We start from the raw sequence: 27,998 nt of genomic DNA on the forward strand, positions 1-27,998 counted from the left end.
TGAAAAAGTGAAGTACAATTTATTAATAATATACGCAGCCATTTTCGACATTCGGTGCATCATTGCAAAGATGATCGAAAACAATTAGTACACTTGGATACAACCATATCGGAAGCGACTCATCGCGACTATCTTCTTTACGTTCTATACATGTATATAAATAACTCGTAATTAAAATATAGATATATACATATGTATTATATATATTATATATATTATTATATATGTATATATATATATATATATCTGTACAACCTGGACATACGTGTCTACAAAATAATCATTCATCTAATCGCTAATTTTCTTTTCTGAATTCATTCGTCGTTAACCCCTTGTGGTCCGCTATTTTTGTCTCCTAGAAAGTCCGCGGGAAATGTTTCGTTGTCAGAATTGATTAAAAATATACGAAAGAAATTAAAAGGAAAGAAAGAGAAGAATGCTATTGCAGTAAAGAATCAGACCCCAAAAGGTTAAAGAATCTTAGAGCACGTGGAATCGAATTGTCGAACGAGCTAGTCAACACTGACGTGAGAAAATAAGAAATGCATTTTGGACGAAATTCGAGAGGTACAGTGGTTTGTTTAACATCGATCGCAAGGTAACGTCGTTCTTTCTCTGTAATATGTCGGTCCTGAAAGTCGGAAATACAAAGCGACAGCGCGGCGATTAATTCAGCGGATTCACTACGTTCAACGAACGATTTATGTTCAACGAACAAGATAAAAAGAAGAAAAAATTCAAAATATCACAGAACCAACGAAACATTACAAACGAAAGTGAAATTTCAACATAGTTCTTTTAACGATATAACGAAAGATTGGCCCTCGGGGGAAATCGTTGATTATACCACGAAAATACTTTTCTCTTTTTCTTTTTTTACAACTTTCTCTCCACATCGGGAATTGATGGATAGGCGAGGGAAACTTCCATCCCTTGACAATAAACAAAGCTGCAGGAAACAGAAACCAAGGACGGAACTCGTATGCTTCGATGTGAACGCAACAGACTAGAAACGACCGAACGAAAGTTTCCACTCGCCGCTCGCGTCTTCGCTTACAAACGAACCATTTCATGGGGAAGGTTCTCCTTTCTAAAGCTCCAACAAAATTTCTAACGCATGCAATACTTCTTCCTTACAACTATAAATTCCCTATCGTTGTAATACGCATCATCTTTCTTTGCAATCTGCAAATTTTCAGGTCGAGAAAGAAAGACGAAGATTAAATTATAATCAAAGGGACATATCGTTCTCTTTCCAATAAATTTTTATATTTACACTCTTTCTTCGATTTGGGCCATCTCAGCTGTTTCAATATTAAATATATAAAAATATCTTACTTCTAGCAGATTCTCTCTCATTTCCGATTATCAACAAAAAGGTAACTTAATTCTTGTCGTAAGCTCTTAAAGTTTTAACACGTTGGCTGTCACGCGAATTTTACATATTTTTGCCATGGGAGGTGGAATAGATTTAAATATACAATACTGTACTTTTACTCTGGCAATGTTGTCTAAATCCTTCATATTGTTGAAAATTCCTTAGTGCATGAAATTTATCTTACTTTGGTCATTTTAGAAAATTTAATAAAAAAACATGGGTCACTAATGTCAACGTGTTAACAATATCCACATTGCTGACTACAAATGGTTCTTAGATCAAATATTCGAAACCTTATTCTGTTCACTCGCTTATGAACGCTAACCGTCCATATTATATGTATCATCATAATTATAAATAAAAAGAGGTAACTATCGAAACAACGTAACTGTGAATGCACGACATACTAGTGCATTTCTCACGATAGTACGGTTGATGGATCGCACTAACACCGATCTTCACGAAGCTTATTTCCTACAATTAAATAAATAAATGAAAATACTTGTCCCGGTAAAGTAAATGCCGCTCTATTCTTCTTCGAAGTATTCTAAGCTTAACCACTAATAGCTATGATCCTCGTCTCATTTTCTCTACAGCTATAGATGCAGCTTTCTTAAAATCGTGCTCGTTTCACGAAAATACATGTGTTCTCTTTTTCTCTTTCTTTTTGTCTGTACAGGTAGTCAGCCATTTTGGGCTTCATAAAGAAAATATCGCTAGTCTAATGTTACCGACGACGAAACGCTTGGATCACAAAGATATCAGTTTAGTCAAAGTATCTTTGCACGTGTTTGGATGACCATTTGACGTCTTGAAACGTTTCTTACAGAATATAGTTATGTTAGAAAACTTTAAGAGGTTTTTGGAAAGTAAAAAAAAGATCGGTCATTCGTTGTTGGAAATTTAGAATTGTCATAGGCGGCCAGAGTTGGAAAATTATCTGAAAATTGATCCAAATTAGTAAATTCCATTGGATTCTAAAGTTCAACTCGTCAAGAAACCAATTGACTATACTGATACCTTAAAGAGTTCCAAACAACACTTCGTCGATTCTCTTACGATTTTCTTATTTTCTTCGATTGCGAACTCATAGCACTTAAGTCACTTTTCTTCGTCTCTTTGGCTCGTCCTCCAGGTGAAAAATATATAATGGAGACTTAAGGACGACGCTCGTACTATACACTCTAAACTTCTATCGAGTAAACTTAAGCGCCCTAATGGTAATATCTTTAGAAATCTCATTCAGAGAAAAGTCCATCCATGCACCGAATCTACGATAATCGCATCTCAAGTGTGTATGTGTGTGTATTTTAAGTACGAAAATGCGCAACCACTGCAACAACGTTGGAAAAAGACCGGAAAAACCGGTCTCCGTTATACAAAACTCTGTAAGTACAATTTATCGGCTGAGTCGCAGCGTAGTGGAGACATCCACGATGGAATGTTCGACGATTACAGGCTATAATTTAATTATAAGAAGGGAAAAGGGAAAAGGATTGGCCGAGTATCGCTGTGCAAACGTAAGGTCCCGTATTCTTCGTGGTCTTCATGGACGTTGACATCTTTCTTGGTGGTTTCAGACCTTGATTCGAAGAAATACCGGACAGATAGGCATAGCTGTGACACGCGTCGCACGGAGTATTCGGTAGAAAGCTCCGCTGTTAGTCGGACGCTCGAACAACGACGATATCTTGTGAATTGCGACGTCATGGACTATTCAAGATATTCAATACTGCGTGTTTTGAATGTTTCCGAATTTCAAACTTCTTTCAAAAAATTTCAAACTCTTCAATTTCCTCGTTACCAATTCTACGACTTTCATACATTGGTAAACTTTAAAGTATAGATTTAACGATATTCTTAGACAGTTTTTCTGTTTCACAACTACAAACGTTTCTTCGTAGTCGTGAAAAGATGTTATGGTATACCCAGTCATCTTTGGAGATGTGGTCGCCGTGCGGGACAATTATTCGTTGTCCTCGCGCGCCACGCGTCGATATCGCGATAACGATTAATTAGGGCAAGTCGAAGGAACTATGCGATTTGAATGCCATCGTGTTCGTTCGAAAACGCGCGTTTGTCGTTCTCTTACTTTAAGCAACGCAACGTTGGTGACCAGCAGATCGACTACTACTCGCCACTAACAGAAACAGGTCCGGCCGTGAACTGGTTCCTGGGCTCGTCTCGTGAATATGTTCACTAGTTGGCAGTGTACCCTGTCGATAAATCACAGTAGGTCAATTACAGTTGTTCACATTAATATTCGGACACAGCACTACCTCTGTGTTTGTTGACTCGTGTAAGAGGGAATGATTCAAATATCATGTTATTTATTCCACGAAAATATGCATCTCTTATGCAAAGCAACAAATAGAGAGATGGTGATGTGCCCGAATATTAATCTCAGTAACTGTATACGTTATATAAAATTCTTCCCATAAAATAATCAAATAAGTCGTCCTACTCGTTTTATCTGTATTTTTTTATCCGAACGATACTGGTATTTTAAACGGAAATTAAAGGTCGATAAGGTATCAGAGATATCAAAGGTCAGCAATGAAAGGATAGTGGAAGCTTAGGTGTAAACCATCGAGGTGGAAGTGAGCATGAAGAGTCTGTAAATACACGAACGAGTGTTTACCTGATTTTCACATTGGAGCTATCGATCACCTCGCCGTCGCAGTTCCATACGCTCAGGCTCGAGTTCAGATAGCGGTTGCTAATCTCGCTACTAGACTGCATGTGCAGGGTAGGTAAGGTGCGGAACGTGAACTCCCTGGCTCTATACACCTCGACGAACGGCAGATCGTACTTGCAAAAGAAAACAGACCAGCTAGATCAATTCGAACGATCGTCGACACATTTTCTAATACTTCTGAAATAATTAGCAAACTGTAAATTGGATTTTTATTATTATAAATAATTATTATAAATAAGCGAATAAAAATAATTTAAATCTGGATTTCCCAGATAAACAATTTACATATAATCGTATGTTCATAGAGAAAATCAAGAATATACGTATATTCTTAAATTAATTAATAAATTTACAATTATTTCACATACCAAAGTCTTCTGTTTGCTGGACAACCTCAACAACATCCTGATATTGTTAAAAAGCGAGGTATGTCGGACGAGAATTACGTCTACGCAACCGTCTCCGACATGACAATGAGGGCTGAAACCCATGGGGCTCCTGGAGCAACCACAGGCGAGATTGACACCATTCACCATGAAGAATTTACCTCTGATAGTCAACCATCCTGAGGTAGATTCAAGATAAATTAAAGATAAAGATAAAGTACAAACAATATCAATAGTATCAAATAATAATAATTAGACCACGGATTTCTATGCATTTCTACGTAATTTATTGTAAAAGTGCAAAAATGTGCAGAATGAATATAATATGCAAAAATATGCGAAATATCTAAAGTATAATACTCTTCATACGTGATGAAAAAAACAAATCCCTACTTAAGTGCTATTCGTTCAATTATGTTTATGACAATACAAATTTGCATAAAAATCGACAGTTTAATAATGGATAATAGACGACTAACTGGTTATTTCTTTATCTGGAATACTGTTGTGCATGTGTTGGAGGCACCTGGTGCAGTTTTTTATACATCTTGTACTGGTTGCTGGATGGCAAGGGTCCGATAGGAGCTGGATCTCACCTTCGTAACCTTTATTCGCGAGGATCTTCTTGAAACCTGAGTTAAATTCGAGGCATGTACTATATTATACATCTTTTTATAACCATTCAATAATTTTCAAGGAATATTAACATTATTTGCCATTAGGCAGATATAACGTTACAACAATGATGAGGGAAAAGATGTACCAGCGTGGAACACGGCGAAAGAGGAAAAAAACATGATTAAATATATATTGCGGCATATATTGTAAGAAAATTATTGTTCAAGATTATGGAATGTACAATACTTCTTATTACTAATAAAGTATACAGTGCGTATTTATTTTAATTCCTCTCTTCTGTTAAGATAAAACCATCAAACAAAAAATACGCGAGGCAGAACAAGCTTCATCAAATTCGGAACAAAAATGACGTGTGAGATTCCAGGAATTACGTTCTTTGTGCCACCTCCTCGACTATCATATTCTCCTGATACCATTTTTCGATTTTAACAAGAGTTTGTTTTGAATAAGTGGAAAATCACAAGGAAAATATGACGTATGTACTTTCGACCGTTCGCGGGGAGACGCGATCTCGAAGAAGCGCGCCAACGGGAGTCGTAAATTCCCGTTACGATTTGAATAATCGATGCCACGAATCGTTCGATTCCTTATTTCGGCTAAGATAATAAGGGTGGTTGAATGAATATAACACTGATATTAACAAATTAACATATATTTTCAAAGATCCAACAACTTCAATGTGATACAATGTTACGTATGTGGAATGACAAACTACGAATGAGTACGACCTGAGACTCTTTTCGTGTTGGCTACTGTGATCATGTATCTTCTGTCGATTGACTGTCTTCGACTTGGAGATTCTACTGACTTGACTTCTGACTCCTTCTGTTCCTTGAACTGTTTTAACTCGAGCTGGTTTTAAACTGACTATTCGCTCTTATGTTATTACGGAGTGAAGCTCGGTATGGATGTGCCCTTTGAACGAAGAACGCGGATTCGTTGTTCACACTTTTCGTCAGGAAAGTGAGGGTGTAACGATCCGCGATGCCCATTAGTTATGACCCACGTTAATGAAGGAAGTATGAGGAGGAAACCTCCTACCAACGTGGCTCGTGGGTGACCTCGTTCATGGGAAAAACCAGCTTTTCCATAAGACAAATATTCGCTTTTCCCCTTAGGTAACTACCTGCCTTCTCCGTGACTTTTAAGAGCGAATAATAAACCCAAGAACAGTTTTAACCCCTTCACCTACCATTTTCATTCCAGAATTTTGGGCCGATTTACGTTTAGTCTGATCATCTACTGCGGACTATGCCCGCAATATTTGCGTTTGGCCCGATCATCGTACTACGGGCTACACCTGTAGTTGTAGGTTAAGGGGTTAAGTACCAGCCATAAGCAGAAAATACTTACAGGATTGAAAATTCCGCTAAAGAGTCTGTTTATGGTGGTTCCTTAGGTTTATTGAGGGTTTGAATTACGGTGCGTGGGCCTTTGATAATCAGACAATGAAGGATGACGCACGGAATGTCCCACGCGACGTAACAACGTACTCAACTGAATACGTTTAATACCCTTATTTCATTCTGACTTCTAGCAGATACATTGCTATATAGAATTTTACAAATATATAACAAATTTTTATAGTGTATAACATAAAAAATTCCTATCGCGTATAATATAACACTATCTTCAAGTAGTTTCTTGCGGTAGTGTCCTTTACTGACGTCTCCTGTAATAAGGAACATATACGTATATATATTATGATACTATTTGAAAGTGAAACTAATCGTTACAATCACTTTATAAGAAATTTACAGTAAGAACATGTAGGAAATTAGTAATTGAAATAATATACACAAATCTAGTATCTCCGATTAGTTATTAATACATCTAGAACTATCTTCTACTGAAACGTCCATACTTTACCACACAACTAATTAAATACATAACGAATACCAAATACTTACCTGCACGAACATTTGAATTTACTCCTATTTCTGCAATTTTTTACTTCCCCGCGAGAGTACGCGCTACGGCGCGCTCTCAACTAGCGCCATCTTCTTAAATTATTTCAACTTGCATCGCGTATTCGTAAAAATCTCTTAAAACACTTTCGCGAAGCGTTTCGTCTCGAGGCCTCTATATGATACTTGTCGTTCTCTTTCATCTTCTATATTTTTTTACGCATTCTTTTGGTGCTTTGTCACTGACTACGTCAAAGAGACGTACACCCTCTCACCGGCCGATATAGGAATTTGTACAAGAGATGCTATCCGAGTGAAACACTATCTGTTCTCTGCCATACAGTTTCTCCCCACTCCCACGAACTCGCACGTGTTCCCGCAAAGCTAGAACAAATCTAGTTCACCAACCTTCCGGCTTAAAGAAACTCGTAAATCGTTCTACGGCCGTACATCCTACTTCCTACGCTCGCACTTTAAACTGCACGATATAAAATAACTATACTTTACAATTTCCTTCACTTATTGGCCTCGTTCCTACATCCCTCGCGGCTATAGTTTGCCTGTCATTAGCTGACAGCTTGTTACGACTTATAAAACTATCTTTACCGCTAAATGTATCCCTTAACCTCACAAACTTTGTTCTTTACTAGTTTGCGGTTCGACCTTCTTACCTTTATTTTTGGCCTTGGCATATACAACCTACCTTTAGCCTTGAAAAAATTAATCAAACCCTTATTTATTCCTTAGCCATTCCGTTCGATTTTCGTCCAACGTTTTGATATAAAGAATATCTAGTATCGTATTAAATACATAAAAATATAATAAAATTACTAGAAGTATGAAAAACATTCATCAAATAAAAACAAATTGTAAATCACGCGCGTGAAAAATCGTTTTTGCTAGATTACGCTAGACCTAATCAAAAAATCACGAACTCCACAAAATAATACTACACGAGACACAAAAAATCGTGTGATTCAATTAGAAAACGTTCAACCATAAAAATGGTCGAGAACATTTTAAACTAACCAATTCTTTTCACTAAATTACATCAAACACAGTTACGTTAATATTTGGAGTATCTCTTGTCGTACTTATCGCATTGCATAAGAGGGGATGATTTAAATTTCAAATTATCTTATTTTCGTAGCACGCTAATATTCAGACACTCGTTTACGTTCTCCAATCTTGCAATTTTTAGTAACAGTTCGAACTGCGAAATACATTTACTTTCGACAATTATTTCGTATAATTAACGTCAGAAAAAATTATCACCAATATTTTTCTAACACACCAGGAAGTTTAACGTGTCATGAAAAGGAAAAAGATGCTGGTTTCGATGAAAAACAAATTGTAATTTGCTATAGAGGAAACTATCGTGAAATTGCACAATCATGACTAATGACTGCGGATTTATATGCATTTATAAGAAATCAGAAAGTGCAAAACTACACGAAATGCACGTAGTATAAAACAATATAAAAAATATCCAAAAAAGAAACAGTTAGTTTCTAAAGTATTTGGCAGATAAACCAATTTTCTATCGAGGTTCTATCTTCTAACTTATATACTCGAAAGTATGAAGTTGCATAAAAATCTGCAGTCTAATCACGAGTATTAATCGTAGCAAACATTATTAGACGTTATTTAAAAGAAAAGACGGAAATCACTTTTTCGTTAAAAATTTACTGCGCGATTAAACGTTATTATTAGGAACAGGTTACTTACGTATTTTCAAGCTACAGTAAATGACTCATATTTGCGTCGAATAAGCAACACAACATTTAAATTATGCTCTCTTATACAAAGCAATAAATACATGATACAGAGTCCATTACAAGTAACTGTATCAAGGATGCGATGACAGTGAAAACCCCATACAACTATCACCAACACACAAATAGCTCAATAATAAAGCTTTATTCCTTTCTTTGAAGGAACAGATATTTTACTTACCGGAGTAATCGTATCTCTGGGGTCCCATCCAACGAAACTTTTCACTGTCCCGTATCACGTCGCCTAGATAGCCGTAACTGAGCATGCTGGCGTATAGCCTGAGCAACGACTGGTCATTGTGCACGGAGGAGACGTCGAGGCCAGTGCTGTCGCCAAAAATGATATGTATCGTCGCCGTTTGCACATCGGTGGTTCCATGGAGGCTGTACGCGATCGTGTCGGTACTTCCGCTGGGTATCACTCCGATCGGAAGTCGAGGAGTCGGTAGATTCACTTCTGGATTATTCGGGTCGATTTGTCGATCCCTCGAGGTCCTCAGTACCAGGCCGTTGATCACCTCCGCGACAGTACCGTCTCCGCCGATGCATACTATCGCCTGGAACAAGTGAACAAGAGTGAAACATTTCTATATAAAAATGACTTAATCTTCTTCGTCCTCGCGCCGTATTTTCGCTATTGCTTCAGGAAATTTCTATTTCTTGGAAATTTCTATACGATTTAAAACTTGTTGCGGAAATGAAAGAAAAATGAAAAAGAAAATCATGCAGAAAATAGAAGAAAAGTAGAAGATACTTTGTAGAAAAAGTTTCTCCAAATACATTGAAAGGAAAAGCACGAAATTTGGTCGAAGGAGTTCTAAAGATACGTAAGCGATAAAAGGAAAAGAAATTTTGCATCGGACGTTTCGTAACCGTGAAGCTTTGAGAACGAAATGAAAAATGAAACTTACATGGAAGTCAGTAAAATCGACGCTTAAGAGGACATCACGAATATGGCCAACCCTCTCTGTAACTAGTATCTTCGCATCAATGCCAGCAATAGTCATTAGAGGCTGTACATCCTTCTCCCAAATCTTCAAACCCTTTTTCTTCCCTCCAAACGGGTTGATGAATAGTAAAATCTTCCTAGGACGATGGGTTAATCCTATAAACCAGTAATTTGCAATTCTCCGTTAAAATAGTTATGCAATCTTTGAAATAATTTATTTTTCCTACAGTTGTGAATGTCCGGTCCACAGATTATTAAAAAGACTAAATTCGTTTATTCGTGAAGGATAATGTTTTTGAAGAAACGCAACGTAGCAAACAGGAAACCGGATCAATACAGTGGCTACTGTTTCTCTCAACAAAGATAGACCAGAAAAAGATCGCGTCACACGCACGCCAAAGAACCACCCTGTTGTATTTCCGTTCTACCCACGTTTCCCCCAGAGAGAATATAGTTCGAAGGTGGCGTTTTGATTGATTGGAAAAAACGATAAGTTCGTTGCCACAGTATTAGGAATATTACGAGGTAGGCGTGCACGGATATCCACTCGTCGATTAGTTATCGTTTAACCCTCGATATTTCATTCTATGTACACAGATATACATAGTGAGTGTACTTAATTGAAGAACGCTTCATTAGGATAAAAACGTTTAAAATTCTGGAATTGTTTTCGATAAAGTTTTTTGTAGAAAGATATCGCATAGATAAAATAAACATGTTTAAAAGATTACTAAGATTACTGAAAGATTGTTTATCATTCATTATTTATTAGATTGTAAATTTCTATGCATTCGTGAGAAATTTAAAAAAGATTAGAAGTGCACAGAAAGCTGATAATATGCAAAAATGTATAAAACGTCGAAAGTGTAGTACTTTTTGCGATATTTGATAGATAAAACAATCCATCTATGTTTATAACTTGGTTGATTAAGCGGTTAATAATAATTAAGGATATATGTATATTTTAGTTTTTTTTACAAATACAGATTATGTGTATTTTAGGATAATTTTTTTCCGTTATTATTTAGTACGTGGGCTTGAAACGACTCGAGAAGAGATAAATCTCTAGTCCAGTGTAGACAATGAAGTGGAAAGTTGGAACTATCGACCTAGACCTTGAAGAATCATCGTTTGAGTTATTAATCGTGCACAGAACCGGTTTCTTCGGAATAATAGCCGTAAGATGTTTTATTTTCTGGAAACTCACGACGTGTTCTTAGACTTCGACGTTGCTTTTTCAATCCCTCCAAGGAAGCAATCCAAAGAGCATAACATACAGTATATGATTGTTAAGTAAATCATGACCGTTTCCGGCAAACATCATGGTTCTCTTCGACCTAGAAAGAAACGCTGAGATATTTTCATAACATCGGATTAATTTCTCGGGATGAATCGTGAAATGTAAAACACGAATTCACCGAACCAATACACCAAATAATCCTACTTCCCTAAGTCGATTTACAACAAGGAAATAACACGATTAACAGTAAATTCCAGAGAATTTCAATCAATTTCAAAGAATAAAGTTCGTAACATCTTTCTCTATTTCTTAATTTATGGTCTTTTAGCTTCCAAACGGCTCTAACGGTAAACAAATGAATTTGATTTTCTATCAAACCTCGACTCGAGTGAGAATGTAGTGGCAAATTAGAATTCTAAAATTACGTTAGGTCGATCTTATGAACCCACGTAATCGTCAGAGCATCAATTTCATAGAAACTTCGAAACTTTTCCCGCAAGTATTTATCCTAAAGCTTGGGTGTGTAGATTGACCAACCCTTATCGGCCACTAACTATAAACGTAATATAAACTCTGCGTGACGACAGACTAAAATTATCAATGGAGACAGTTATTTCGAGCATCGTTATTAATAAATGCGAACACCATGCGAAACACCCACTCCGTGCGTCAATCGCCATTCCAGACGCTCTTCAAACATGCACCGGCTAAACTACAGCGACGTGAAAGGCGGTAGACTGAAAGAGCGGTTTGTTTAAGCTACAGAAACTGCACGTGTGTATCCTCCAGCTTTTTATCCGCTGAATGAGCATGACGTAAAAGCCTAAGAGGTGTAGATACGTGAGGGGAAAGAATCGTGGGCGCGAATAGGGAGTTTTATAAGGTGAAGTATCGTTCTGTGAGGTGTCGTGGCATGCTGATCGATAGAACAGCGACGCTTGCAGCGGTTTCTCTTCCTCTTCGCTTCCTGTTTCTACGGAGCTTCGATACGTTGACCGCCGTTTATTCAACTAATATGTAAAAATCGCGTTGACAATCAACGTCCTGAATTTCTTCTCGAATAAGCTTGGATTTTTTCATTACTTTAAGCTCGAATCTTTCGGTTCTACTATTGGATTGTTGGATTTTTATAGATTCGAACTCGTACGTCCTCCCGGACTAGATTCTCCAATTCGTCTGGCTAAGGTTCTCCGATACTTCTGAGCTTGATTCTTTTACTCTCTTCGGGAATAAAATGGAGTATCCATAAATAAAGCAAAATCGTCTAATTTCGTAGAAAAATATCATTAAAGGAAAATAATAGTAGTATATTGTTCGAGAGATAGAGATACAGAGGAATCTTTGTATTTTGAGTGATTTTTGAGAATAATTGAAATTACGCTAAAGCGGGTATACATTTTGCAACGTAGAATACAATATCCTTGTATTCCTCATAAAAAACGATATACGAAAGGAACAAGGAATCGCGATGTATAAAGAAAGACGAGTGTTTAATTACTATAAATTTTTTCCAATTGTTAATTATTATCATTTTAATGATATTTTAACGATGATCCCCACAAGAAACAAAGTCACTCAAAGTCAGAGTACGAAATAACGAAACCGAAAATGCCTGTTGCAATAAATTTACAGATCGTTTTACAACTACATACAAATCAACTCCAAGTATTGGATGACTGATCACTACAACTGTAGGAAATCACTGGCAATCTTTGTTCCCCGGCTTTATTTTTTTGTTCTTTGCAAGCCAGCAAAAAGTATGCCTTAATTACGCAGCCTTGATCCGTAACCAACGACCTAGTTCCAGCATATGTCGTGTTTAATCCTTTCTACTCGTTCGCGGGGAAACGCAACACCGTACACAAGAATAAACGTTGAGCAGAAACATATGATGTTTCGCAAATTATTTCGTAAATGTTAGAAAACGTTATTTCATTTTCTTTCTATCTAGTTACATTCTTAAAGGGCGTGCTCATAATAATCGATATGATTTCAATTCTAGTTTAAGTTTTTCTCTCTCTCTCTCTCTCTTTCTCTCTCTCGCTCACTCACTCACTCTCTACTAGTTCAATTATTTAAGCAACGCGCGACGACTATCTCCACGATTCGGATATAGAAAAGAAACAATAGCGCATGCGAGCAGCACGGTTCAACTTTCACCTACTTTTCCCTTTATTTCGTATCTTCGCACGCGATATTATTAGCACAGCCGATCGATCACGTGTAGTTAACACTGGAACTATCGAAGCTAGCAAAATGACAAATTTCCAGTTCTATTTTCTTAAAATTGCTAAAAGCATATATGTAGGTATTTTAGACAAAATTAATATTGTTTTTTACTTAGATGAAGACATAATTACACAGATCTATTGATTTTAAATGACACCATTTGAATTACAATGATTTGTACATAGAATATTTAGATAGGTATTTGCAGACTGGTAGTTCTAGTGTTGAGGATTTTCCCATTCTCGGTTCTCTTTTCTGTTTTCCCCTTTTCTTTCCACAATTTATAATCGAGCCACCATGCTTGCATAAGTTATTAGCGAGGATGAGGTAGCTATAGGGATTCCACGAAATCTCACCTCGTTACTCTTCGACTTCATTGTAAGAAAATCTATTTTCAGAGTCGGGATAATTAGCAGTCAATTACCGTGTCGTGTAGCGACTCTACTGAACCGTACAACGATTCGTGCAACAGTTTTGCTTACTAGTCAGCCGACTGGTTAACTCGCGACAAATAAGATCTCTTCGAATTATGTCGAGTTTGCGGTAATCTAAACCTGGACAACTCGCCAATCTTTTCTTGCTCGAATCGGAAAAATGAACACGCCAACTGTCACGATGGTTCTCGATGACCCATATTGTTTTACTAAATTTCTTAGAATAATTAGTATGAGAGAAATTTCGTGGACTGAAGAATAATGTGTATTTTAACGATTTGAATGATCTTTACATAATATCTTCGAAGATAAAATATGCAAATATAATATTTCGCAAAAATTAAATATTACAATGTATTGGGTTGGCAACTAAGTGATTGTGGTTTACTACCTAATGACAAAATCCACAATCACTTAGTTGCCAACCCAATAGTATATTTGAATCGATTGAGGTTCCAGGCCAAATCAGATATTATGCAAAAGTCGCGTGGCAGTCAACGTGTTAACAAAGGCTTCGATATTTCAATTACAGAAAATTGCACGTTACGGAAAATACCAAGCGATATCTCACGATAAGAGAATTGATCGATGAACTAATAAGGAATGAAGAAAGACTGAAGCTCACCCATGAGGTAATTTCGGATGGTTTTAACCCAGGAGGCGACTTGCCTAGGGTCGGTGTGGCTCATGGTCACGCTGTGATGGCTCCATTTATTCTTTGGTCCACGTACAGCGTAGTGGAGAATGAAATTCGTCGGGCAGACGGTGGGCGAGGTAGGCGATGTCGGAGGCGGTTGTTTCTCCTTCAGATTCACCCCATGTATCCAATCATCCCCGTAACGAACGGCGAGCACGTCAGTCATCGGTAGTGTCCATCTCGCTGAAAATATAAAAAGTGTTCGTGTCGAGTCGAGACAAGTAGCTTTGAAAACAAATCCCTCCACTGTCCTATCCTTTTTGCCAATTTACGAATTCTCGTGTGACTTATTTTGCCATTTAGCCGCGTTAATTGGGAAAGTATTCGTAATTTTTTTCGTATTAATTGAGAAATGATTTTGTAATTGAATTACAAAATGAATTTTTAAAGTTGATAAGAGTATTCCGAGGGGGGAAAGCTTCCGATATTTTATTCCTTTTAACTTTGGAATGGCGAAGGGGTATGGCTTGAATTGATAAATCTTGAATAGAGAAAATAATCGACTGAACTAAAGACGATCAATATTCGTCAATTTATTTGTTCTAATTTGTCAATTCGTTAATTCTAAATTCAACGATTACAACTGTCGCTTTTTCTATGTATTCGTTCCAAGGTTATATAATAGATCAAAACGAAAACAACTACGCGACGAAAGTACGTACTCGGCTAGAAACAAAGAGAGTCGGTTTACCGGTTCTCTGATAGATGCCGTTTAATATTGCAACGAAGTGACGAGAACAAAACTACATAGACCATTCAAACCGTACGATCGTTTTACATAATTGAACGTGGCGATCTAGCGCTACTTCTTTATCCACGAAATATATACTCTTTGAAATCTAATCGATAATCGCTATCGAATAAAGAAAAGAGGAAAGAAAGCGTGCAGCGATCGATCAAACGGAACTCTAGAATCTAGACAATTTGATCAACCACCGTGACCACGTTTTCGTTTAAAACCTGAATTACAAGGTGTAATTTTATGGATTTTATTTTCACCGTGATTATCTTACTTTTCTCGTCAGAGATTTACAAAATGATCAAACAAAAATCTTTTAGGCACCTATTTGCGTCGTACGAAACTTGATCAAGGCAACGCGAAGTAACAAAGATTACCCCAGACAAGATAACCGAAAGACGAAAGATATTCGACTACGATGTCCGTACAAGAGAACCGACAGACACGATCGACAGTCCATGAAAACGATAAAATATCGTGAAGCGCACGAAAGGAAGTCGACAGCGCGTTCTCTTGTGATTTCAGTGCGATTTTTATGAATTATCTAAATATCCTTTGCAAAAAATTCGGCCGACGAATTTAAACTCTTGTGAAAATTTTCGATAGAAAATCGAAGCGGTTCCAGTATTACATTTTTATCACAGAATTAATGTCTATTCTTCATCGAGTCGTTTCATTTTTTTTTTTTTGATACTTGTACTATTCGCTTTGTTAAATAAAATGTTTAATTTACTTATAATTCTCAATGAGAATTGATTGTAAAAAGTGTACCAAATAAGAAAAAAAAAAATAAAATGTTTGCGAATTTACTGCCGATTAACTTCTGTAAACTTTCATGAAAATTTTTCCCGAAAGAAATGGAAAAATATTTATAAAAATTTATTTAATATTAATAATACTAATAAAATTAATTGTTAAATTATATCAATATACATTAATTGTTAATATTCGTCCGTAAACCTTTGCAAACTTCTGTCGTGTCTCTTGAAAAAATTAATATAAAATAATAGTATCATCGTCGGGCTCGATTGTTCCATAGGACACAAGAATTCCGCTAACTTTATGAAACCGCGAATTTCTTTCAACCGACCTAAATGTGACTATCGACAAACGGGACAGCTGTCGTTCAAAATGACGATGTTATATTATGCATGTATACATAATCGACGACAAAAGCACAGGAATGAACTTAAAGTAAGTAGATAACGAAATTACGCAAAAGATAACGCGTTGCAATAACTATAGTCATAGTGTATCCGTCTTAGCCGAGTTTCAATATTCTTTGAACTCTGGTCTGGACGATTGTAGAAAATTCATAGATAGATAGAAATAGAAGGACAAAATATTTCCTAAATCGTTTGTGACTTGTTAGAAATTTGTCTCTATTGAAAATAAAGGAAAAGAAGAAATTGGAGTTAAAAATAGCAGAGGGAAGGAATTTCGAGAGTTCGAATATTTCAAAAACTCGCTATTTTTTAAAGCAGCTATTATACCCAAGTCTCGCAGGATCGATTTACGATGTTTTTGCAAGTTTCGAAATTCAATTGTCTAATCGATTGTTAAATCAATCGAGCACAGAGTAGAACGACTCAAAATATTCGATATTTGAAATTTTGTAAAAAATTCTGCACGAACAATAATCCCGCGGAATATTCCACAGGTTTTTCGTAAAATAATATTGCTGAAAAATGTTCTTATAATATTTCCATGAAATATGCTTATCCTAGAATAGGAAACAATGTTTTTACAATGTTTTCAACTCACAATGACTTATTAATGTCAAGAGATTGTCGGGGTACATATTTGTTCGAGAATCCGATTCTTTTGTCAATATTTTCATTCAGATATATAATAAAATTAGAAAATTATATAGATATATAATATTTATTTTTTACTTTTCCTTGTCAATTCACGCGACTACAGATATTAAATATTTTGTCGGCCAACTTGATCGTCTGCTTGATTTAAAAGTTACCTGTTTATTATCGTATCGCTTTTTCTTCTCGCTTATTGATAAAGCTATTGTAATAACGAGATATCGTAGTAAAATATTGCAATAACGATAAATAATCACGATACTATTACGTTATTTTATAGATGGACTAAGATTTTAAATAAATCTTTCAATTAGTAGGATTTACTGTCACTATGTGATATATATGTGAATGACTGAAGAAGCAGAGGTTTCAAGTCCTCTGTAATTGGAGCCTTAATTAGAATTCTGCAGATTGTGCCGAGATACGAAATCTGGAATCGCGTTGAAGGGAAATTGAGAATTTCCTTTTACTATCGCGAATGATAGAATGAAACTTTGCTATAAAAAAAAAATTACGAAACCACATTAAAAAATAAAATGGTATCATAGAAAATAAATATGCTTGAATATATAATGAAAAATAAAATATCGTTTCATATATAATAAAATAGAATCTTGTTATAACAATTGACAAGGTCTTTCAGCTACGCCTACGTCTTCCTAATAATCTGTTAATCCTCGTATTGTGAACACGCAGAGCTGTAAATATAAATCTGCGCTAAAAATATGATGCACATGGCCTATTCGACGGATGATCTAGCGAGAGTATCTTGCACTTTTCCAGCGACACTCGTATCGATTCGTTCCACTTCTCCGCATAGCTTATCGTATATTTACATATACCAGTCGTTGGTTACATACTTCAATATTTTCTATTTGATCCAAAACCCAACAAATCGCCCCTTTTATCTTTCTCCTCTAAATTGTTTCTTATATATCTTACGTCATTTTATTCCCCTTTTTTTATCGTTTTATTATTTTCCTTTTCTAAATCCACACATACATCGTTTCCTAGCCACGATAAACAGACAGATAAATAAACAATACAATCATGTATCAGATACATGAGTAGAAAAAAGATGTTGCTACATAATAGCGAGAAAACATTTGGATTTATTTAATTCTTATGAAAACCACTAGAAGAGCCATTTCATCTATTCTATCGATTCGAAATAGTACTCGAGAAGTATGTAATGACTAAAGGATGTGTATTTGATGAAGGCCATCCTATGCCATTAGAAATAGGAAGAGCTTTTCAAACATCGACGTACATAAACGTAATACGAAACGGGGAAGGCAACAAGCACGTAATTCGCTAACAATTAATGGTTCGCTCCGCCCGATCGAAACGGTTTGCACAAACAATTTATCCAGCCAGTTATGTACGAAATCGTGGAGAGTGTAAAAAATTCCGCGGAATTTTCATACCCGCCCACGTATCGGGTCGAAACTCGTGATCTAGTGGCTGTTAGGAGTCGCAGAGGCTGCGACTCTGACCCAGAAACGTATCGAGCCTTTGTTCCAGTGGTTGAAGGGCTTTCCACGCGAAGGTCGTGCCAACAGAAATTACCTTTTCGAAAGGGAACGTCGAGAGAATATAGATTGGAGCGGAAGTTCGATAAGATGGCAAACGAAGATCGCGAAACGACTTTGTCAAGTGGAAAAACAAACTCGAAAATAAATGCACGGCCAACGAGACAAGGTCGACGAGTAGCTACCCGAAACGACGAAGATCTTTTAAAACCGGATTTTTCATTTGTATTCGCCTTTCATCGTTCGTGCGGTTCGTGAAAGAATTTGGACGAAAAGCGAACTTTGTTCTTTACAACGAAATAGCCATCCAAATAGATAGACAGCACATAGCTGGATTAGCGACGAACGCGATAATTATCAAAACTGCATAATCATGTATCTTAACGAGGGGCGTAATTGCAAATGCACGTGCACTGCTTCATAGGTTTTTGTTCCTTAGCTACGAGAAACGAGATGGAAACTCGTCATATTCTAAGCAAAAACAGAACGAACAGAAAAAGTTGGAGCGAGAAATCACGAGCGTTATACGAGCGATAATGTATTTCGTATTCGTCGAAATTAAGTTAAAAATGATCCGAATATTCTTGACTAGCTTAATTACATACAATATTTTCAATGGCACCTTATCATTGTGTCTATAGTATATTTTATATATATAACCCTATTAACAAGCAGGAATTGTATCCACGATGATCGCGAAAGGGATGCCGAGAAAACTTTTCGGAAAATCGTAGCTCGATTTCCACAGGAGCTCGAAGTCCACGATAATTCGTATTGAAGGCACGCCGTGTTATTCACGGTCGAGCCTTGATTGCAGTTGTCGGGGGGAATCCGTAATTCCTCCGGGCCGCTCGTTCGCTGCAGCCTGAATTTGTTCAGGTAAATTTAGGCAGCGTCGGTCGTTCACATCGATCTCCAGTCAAAAACCTTGCTGCCAACCGAAGAGGCTGCGGAAGGTCGCCACTATTCACCAAACGGTGAAACCTTTCGCTTCTCTCACGTTCGCTTGGAGCCACGTGACGCTATTATTCTCTAATCGCTTCCTGGTCTCTAATGGCTCATACAGATACATCCAACGATTTAGTCGAGTGGCGAGTAATTTAGTAACTTACTGTGCACGTTTAAACTTTCCCTACCACTCGCTATTAAACCGACCAAACTAAACGAAAATAAACGTTAACATCTTGCTGCAAGAAGTGTCAATATCATATTTTTGCAACAATGAATTAAGCTCCATATCGAGTTTTTAAACAATTGTATATTCTATATAAAAGACGACAATTTCAAATTCTATCTAGAAATGGCTACAACGACATTCGTACACGCCTACGTCGACATTTTTCATAAAATAAACTTTCTGCGAAAGATACCTAGGTCAACATGAAAAACACAAATAGCGTAAGCTTTAATTCTTTTTTTCTGTGTTGGAGAAGAAATTTGAAACAGCAGAAACTGCTGTAACTCTTGTTAACATATCTTTAAGCGATTTAATACCTCAACTTTTTATAAATACTGACATTGATACTTCTTGCACCAAGCTACAGATATATTTTGATACATCTGCAACTCATTTATGCTAATCCCGGACACTTTCTATGCTCCCAGTTGGCTGCTGAAGCCAGCAAAACTCTCATAGAAAGAAGACTAAAAAGAAAACACCCCACTGACTTCGCTAAAGAAATAAAATAGACAAATTCGAAGATGGTATCCCTCTGAGGGTAGCCATCCACATGTTATTTAGCAATTAAATTAGAAAAATTTACCAAATGTCCAGCTGGACAAATTGTAAAGTACAAATTAAATAATAAAAAAAACTTTCTATGCTCTAAACATTTTTTCTTTCTATACTCTAAATCATTTGGATAGTGATGTCCTACTGGACAAATTGTAAAATGTAAATAAATAAATAATAAAAAAAAAAATTTGGATAGTAGTAAGTGGCTGTTGCTCATCACGCGACTAAATCACTGAAAGTGTGTTGATGATGAGCCTTTAGACAGTGTTTTCTTTCTTCTTCGATCGAGTTTCTTAAACCGAATTATCCAATGGCGAAAAAATTCTAATGTTTTTCGGAATTTTTCGTCGAGTCGCGCCGATCGATGGGAAAACGAAAATTCGCGAAAAAGAAAGACTAAATAATTGAACTACTTTCCAAAGTAATCCAAGGTCGAGTGACTGCGCGAGTGATTGGCGAAAAAAAGATAGGCGGCAGCTCTTGGTACGCAAACGTAAATTCTGTGACAGCGGGTCTTAATTAAATCGTTTCGCAATAAACACATGCTGCAACCTGCAATCGTGACACGCTGTTTTTGCTTGGTTTATATAAGCGACGACCCAGGAAGTCAGTAGACAAAAAGAAGGAACAGAATGATAACAATTAAACTCTACTTTTACTGTCTTTTTGTTGTGCCACAAAGTAAATTAAAAAACTAAACGTCCGTGAATTTCTTGGAAATTATACGAATCGAGCTATCGATTACAACGAATCGTCGGTCGTAGTCCTATTTAAAACTAAGGGTTTTGTTCCACATTGGAAACAATTATAAATGTTTACGGATTTATTTATACAATAGCCTTCTTCTTGTTTCCATTTCTATCAATATCGTTGTAACAGCGCCGTTTATTTCCACCGTATATGCGTTTAAATATATTACAATCGCTCGATATAATAATCATCATACTTCTATTACCACAAGTGCTATTTCATTTATTCCTTCCGTGCGATAAAGAGCAGTATCGTGAAAAGTGCAGAATGATGAACCACCATAATTATCAACGACATATTTAAAGCCATAATTATTAAAGATGCACGGAATGCACAGAAAATGCAAAAATATATAAATTATCCAAAGTACAGTACTCGGCATAATATTTAGCATTCTCTGTCTAAATTCCATTTTTTTAAGTATCTTCGTAAAAATATGAGTTTGTATACATATCAGCCTACTTATAGTACTATTTTATCGTTTTACGCCTTGCGGATCCCATACAGTGATCACAAACAGAACGATTAAGTGGCAAATAAAAAACAAATAACATATGGAATAGGCAAGAAAATTCCGTGACGCGCGCGCAAAAAAAAGTAGTAGTTAACGGAACGACGATCGACATCGGAAATATGGCAGAAATGGTATGCGCAGCCACGTCATCAAGATAATTGAGCCGTGTGCCAAAACATCGTTGTACTTGGTCGTCGAAGAGGATGCGAATCAATACGACTGGAAAATCTTCAGGATGGATAACGAGGTCGGGCAATTTTTCTCTTTTTCTTTTACTTCCTACCATCTGCAAAAATACTTTGGCCGGAGAAGAGAAATTACGTAAACGAAACACCCGCATAAATTACGCTAAAGCCATATACACGCTGCGGAACACGTACCTATTCCGCTATATCGGTGTAATATGCAACAAATTGCAAGTTTCACTTTTGCATGTCTCGCGTTTATATAATACATTCCGTTGCATTTCTCGATTCGACGCAACTCTCAAAATCGATATAATGGGACAGAGGCTTGAATCTTCCCACTTATCCTGTCGCGATCCTCCACTTTTTTATGTTTCAATTTTGCTCTCACTTTAGCAAGCGAAAGACATTTGCAATGTTGTAGGAAGATGTTTAACAGGGAATTGCATATACCAACGAGAATTCCTTTTATACGTTGGTCAAACTTGAAATATTTTCAGACATTAGAAAAATACAGTTGGGTGGAAAATGATCTAACGGTGTAGGGTTAAGGACAAATCGGGAATTTTTATACGGTACAATTATTCTAATTTTTATCCTAATCCTGCAAGATTTAATCGATAGTGTTGATGACAGTTTATTTTAAAAGGAAAGGACTGGGAGCGAAGAGATGGAAATGTATTGGTTATGCAATTATCAATTATGTTCTAGCATCGGCATTGACTCAACTATATACGTCTTAATTACAGTAACTAAAATTCGATTAACTACGATTGACATCACGTGTTTGTCTGTCTCCGAAGAATCGTTTCGCTGCACATTTTATCGAGCAATTTGTAAACATTGTGAGCCTTAAAATTCCGTAAGTCGACTTGCACCAAATATGTCGTTACAACACTCATACATCGTTGAACATGATTTCGACACAATAGATACCGATAAAATCCAAAACATTCTTTCAGAAACATTTTAACGAAACGTTGTATTGGGTTGGCAACTAAGTGATTGTGGATTTTGTCCCAACCCAATATCTTCTTACTTTCCCCGTGACATCGTTAACGATACGCGTTAATATTATTCCGGAAGCAAAACGCTACAAATACTTTTAGTTGGAACGAAGATGGGAGAAGTGAAACAGGTAACCGGTTGAATTGCTGGAATCGAGGAGAATGCGGCCAACGTGTGGTTTGACCTTAACGGGTTGGACCGATAACGTGGATAGAATTCGATTCGAAAGAATCAAAGTGGAATGCGTTTATACGAATTTGCGTTCGACCACGGTGAATCGTTTGGGGATCGTGACCACGGTTATATCGGTACCGATCGAATTTTACCGTAACGAGTCGACAAAATTCCCATTGGATCTATTCGAATCGCAGCTATTCGAATTAAGATGATGGAGAATTTATTGAATTTGCAAATTATCGAGATCGATGCTTCTCGAATTTATGAACGGCGGTAATTCATCGAATTTGTGCAGGTCATCGAGATCGAAATTCGTGGAATTGCAAGAGACGAAGAAAATTTTAACGAAGGCAATCGAACAACGATAGAGACAAAGCGGGAAGAGAGCAGAAAAGAAAGAGATAATAATCGTATGCAAATAGGAAGCGCTGTATACTAGCATCACCGTACGCGAACAGAATACCAAATGGGAAGAACGTTGTGAGGAGCGCTAATTTATTTCATCTTCGATACTTCTCTGGCCTGTGTTCTTACACGCGTAACCGCGCTTCAACTCGATTACCTTTTTCATCTCGCATTTTGTTTTTCACCAACAGCACAAAAGCAGTAATAGGGTAGACAGAACATACCACAAAACATACCACAGCTATCGAAACAATAACTTTTTTATTATAACACTCTGAACAGTCACTCTGTTTGATTCGTACAATAAATTTTACTGCTATATCTAAAGTTCAATTCTTTACCTTGTTTGTGAAACGTTCGAACTGCCACGCGACGAGATTGTCACGTAAAATTAATGATAAAAAAAGGAGTAGGTAAGAATAAGTTAACTTGACTGTGCTTTTATAATTTTGTAGGCTTTTATTCACGAAAATGATTAAGTATAATATTACGATGAAGTAGCGAAGTTAAAATAGTTGTTCAAATCACGGCCAAACTACACAAGACTCAAGACTCAAGACTAAAAAGGACTCTTCTTGGTCGAATGCTTGCAGTTTTTATATGTTGCGTTTATAGGTATTGAGTGGCGAAGAGCGGATCCTAATTGCTTTACGTAATGGGGAAAATGTAAAAGTCAGATCAAAGCCTAAGAGATCGCTGTCAGATAGTACGGGATGACGTGGATTTGGGTATGGTCGTCACAAAATCACCGGTGATCTGTCAATTTCGCGATTTCTTGTGTCTCCTACGTGACAACGTCAACGTTTTACCGATCCTATACACTCCCAGAGCATCCGAATCTACGCAAAGTATAATCTTATCTCACATCTTATCTTACATCGTAATATCTTGCATAAAATAGAAATGACAGTCCCAGTATAAAATTCTTTCGTGTAATTTATAAAAAATATAACAGATAGGAACGTTGAAAGAGAGAAAGAAACAACTCATCGAGATAAGAAACAGACGAAGAAAAAAACGATTATACGTTGAATATCGTAGTAGAGATTAGAGATCAAGGTATACAAGAAAGATCAAGGTTGGATCGTGAGAGGTGTAAAGAAGACCTGTCGAGTACCTGTAAAGGAGACCTTTTCTTTAATATTCAGCGTCCACACGAATACACGGAAACGGAACTATGTGTAAACAAGACTCAAGGACGCGCCTTCTCTACATGTGTCGCTGTCTATGAAGTGGACGCCAATCGCCGAAAATCTATCGATATTCCGTGCTTATACGCGATACACGTTGAGTTATCTGTTAACTCTTTACAACGCTATGCAACTTGGATATTACATACAACTTCGGGCAAAAGTGAGACAGTACGGAATCAGTTTATTGAAATATTATTCGTAAAAATTTCTTAAAAGACTTCCTGTTGAGAAATTGAAAGAAAAAGAAATTATTATATTATAAAATTCTGTATTTTAATGTTTAATGATAATATTTAAAAATGTTAATATTTATATTTTAAATATTATATTATAAGATTAATTTAACCCTTTCTTTAACAAACAAACGAACGTCCTGTAAAATTATCAAAACAAGTTTCTTTTTGTTCGTCGTTATCACCAATCCGAATGATCGAATTAATTATCAATAAATTGATATACTGAATAATATCTGCAAAAGATTATTGTCTCAATGTCATGTGTCACGCTTATCAGCCGTTGCATGTTTTAGAATCAGAATGAGACTTTGTTACAAAACAACAATGTGATACAACGTGATCGGACAAGCCGTACCTATCGTACCTATCGATCGTTTCGTGAACAACTCGAGAGTGCAATCAATTGGTCCGCTACTTGTGGTTTTGACTGGTCCTTGACTCAATCTTCGATCAATTGTTAATAATTTCATCCGAACTCGTGTTGGTTCAACGAATAAACTTCTCATAAAATTATTTGAAAACTCGATACCTCGGATTGATAAAAGGATAACACAGTTTTATCAAACAATGTTATTAATTTCATTAAAGTATTTTAAATCTCTATTATTAAAATATTTTGAAAGACCACTCGATTCGTTGATAACGATCAATTCCTTAGCGATATGTTTCAAGCAGAAAACATTCATTTCTAGCGATGAATATTCTACTAACCTAATATTCATCCGCGCAATATTAAAGATAAACTGCAATACGACCTTTAGAGACGATCGAGAGTAAACTTTCCAACGATTTCTGTCCCGTGGCTCGCTATACAAAGACCCTATTCTTCGGACAAGATGATTGCCAGATGTCACAAGATTGCAAAATGATACATCCTCGCAGAATATTTTCAGCTAGCCTAAGGAATTTAGCTAAGGTTTTCCAAAGGGACAAATAGTCTGTGGCGGCACTCAACAGCAAATACCACCACTCGACACTAACTAGTGCAGCAGACTAACGACGGCAGCGTAGTAGTTAGCGCCTTAGGTTACGAACGTTCGGAACCCCGGGTTCGAATCCCGGCGACCGGAGTCCGATTTTTCTTCCATGCATCTAAATTGGAAAAAAAATAGCAGTCCCCCATCAGCGGCATCTACAACCAGCGCTACAATTATCACGGACAACACATACATTTCAAGTCTTTTTCTTAACAGTCCTTAACAGGACTCGGGACTCAGCCACTACGGGATGCTTGCCGCTAGCAACTTTTTCTCAAGGGTGGTTAGCATCCTTTTCCAGCCACCAACACAAAATTAGCCAATTAACAGCGACGTCTATTTCCCTCACTTTCCGAACCAAGGCTGCTTTCCTCAACGAATCCGATGATCTCGTATCCTTAGACACCCCATCATAGTTTTTCTATGCAGCATCATCGTGGAAGTCAGTCGTTAGACGCCTGTCCGAATTGATGGCTGGTAGTTAGCAGTAATAATTGATCAGAGCTTCTCGACATTTTAGGCAATCATCATCCGAACTTGTATCCGTACATCGAAACGCATCGACCCGAGTTCGAACTTGTAATCGCGAACCGATAATAGTAACCGCGAGTTCTATGCATAAGTGTACACATAGAATATATGTTAATAAATATTTATTGTTAAATATATTCGAGTGTTTCTTCAGTACTTATCACGACCTACCCACCGTCAGACCGTTCATTATCAACAACTGATGTATAATAAAAAAAAAAGAACAACGTTTCTATAAACACCAGAGTCGTTGTGGTCCCATTAACAGCTTCGGGAAAAGTTACGAGTCGCACGATTCCATCGCAGAACCGTAAATTCGCTCCTCATTTCCTATTATCCTATTCACGTCTATTCAAATCCTCCAAGATAAAAAAACGATAAAAATAATCGGTCAATTCTTGGAAAACAGTGGAATTATAGGGAAATGAGTTTCTCAGCGGAAGGGATAAGTTCAAATAAGGCGCGTTGAGCTTCCTGAGAATTGCAATCTAATGGGACGAAACTCGAAACGTACGAACTACGATATCTATGATTAAGTGAACGATCCAATATTCGATCCAATATTTCGGTTCGAGATAGTAAATGCCATTTCAAAGATAATCAAGAAATGTTGAACACATACTAAAAATATTTTTCGAGGATAAATATTACAATTAAATGTTTTAGAGAATGATAACAGACTAAAAATGATTGGAAGAAAGATGTATTTTAAATGGCAATTTATACCTTTCATTGATACACAAGAAATAATTTATAAGGAACTAACGAATAAGGAACTTACAATCAATATCAATATACCAGTATATCAATATACCAAACATCAGTATCAAAACATTACAGAGAATAACAATCTTACAATTTAAACCATGAGAAAATTAGATAGGAAGTTATTGCAAAATTCTAAAGATTAAGAATAAATTATCGATGATTTTTTAGATTTATCTCGTCTTTCATAAGTGTCTTAATATTTATAAAGGGCGATGTATATATATGTATGTTATGTATATATATATGTATATATATGTATATGCATGTTTATATATATATGTTCTGGCAGATAAAGTTGAGAAAATTTAGTCCGAGTCTTGCGCACGATACCGTACTCTCTAGGGTAACAACAACAAGGCATTAAGGCGCAGGCGATAAAATCGTCCTAACCGTGTCTACTGCTTCTTTGTCTTCATTTCATAAAAACAACCATCAAACAATTTTCGCTAAAATATGAACAATTATACAATTTCATATTCTCGTGAATATAATTAAAGAGATAGGGTCCAAATAGAGATCTATGTTTTCCCTACTAAATGTTACGACTATATTTACTTTGGACATTTTATATATTTTTGCACATTACATGTATTCTGTAGTCACAGTCTAATTATCACATACTCACAACGAGTCTTTCTCGATGTATTCTCAAAGATTATTCGATTAATCGACGATAAAATCCTCACATGTGAATTTTAATTGTACTTACTATATGGAGGTTTCTCCGTTTCCCAGATGAGAGTGCCACGATGAAAGTAGACTCTGCACCGTTTCTTTTTTACCACAAACGTATTCAGGAGGACAGTCCTGGAGGACTGGTCTGTGATCTCCTGCATCATACTGACGGCTGGTTTTGACTGCCTTTCCATAAGTAACTCGTTCAACAATAAGATCGTAGGGAAGTCATCTTTACGTCGATTGATTTGTTATACGCGAGAAGATCGACGCGGAAATCGAAAACAACGCTTACGAATGGAACACGAACAGAGAAAATTCTTTACAATCCTACTCGCTCGTTAGCTGGAGCACAACTACGGTGCACGATCGACTCAATGAGATTCGTGTCAAATCGTACGCGATCGACTTTCATGACCACTAG

The 27,998-nt window shown here is 36.6% G+C and overlaps 1 protein-coding gene across 2 annotated transcripts; it reads right to left on the reverse strand.

The window, feature by feature from the left end:
- On the reverse strand, nt 1–27,940 carry Cerk (Ceramide kinase). Of its 2 annotated transcripts, none has more exons than XM_033341981.2 (8): nt 27,609–27,940; nt 14,261–14,515; nt 9,695–9,888; nt 8,965–9,340; nt 4,942–5,094; nt 4,445–4,641; nt 4,020–4,189; nt 1–3,594 (listed from the first exon to the last, which is right to left on the reverse strand). In XM_033341981.2, exons 1-8 carry the CDS (start codon nt 27,766–27,768, stop codon nt 3,519–3,521), a joined length of 1,581 nt encoding a protein of 526 aa, XP_033197872.1. In that variant the 5' UTR covers nt 27,769–27,940; the 3' UTR covers nt 1–3,518. The 2 variants fall into 2 exon arrangements, with proteins under 2 accessions (XP_033197872.1, XP_076473887.1); XM_076617772.1 differs by lacking the exon at nt 27,609–27,940 and adding an exon at nt 25,379–25,557.
- Between the last annotated feature and the right edge of the window lie 58 nt (nt 27,941–27,998).

Source organism: Bombus vancouverensis, chromosome 4 (genome assembly GCF_051014615.1).
Source record: "Bombus vancouverensis nearcticus chromosome 4, iyBomVanc1_principal, whole genome shotgun sequence".
Classification (NCBI taxonomy): domain Eukaryota; kingdom Metazoa; phylum Arthropoda; class Insecta; order Hymenoptera; family Apidae; genus Bombus; species Bombus vancouverensis.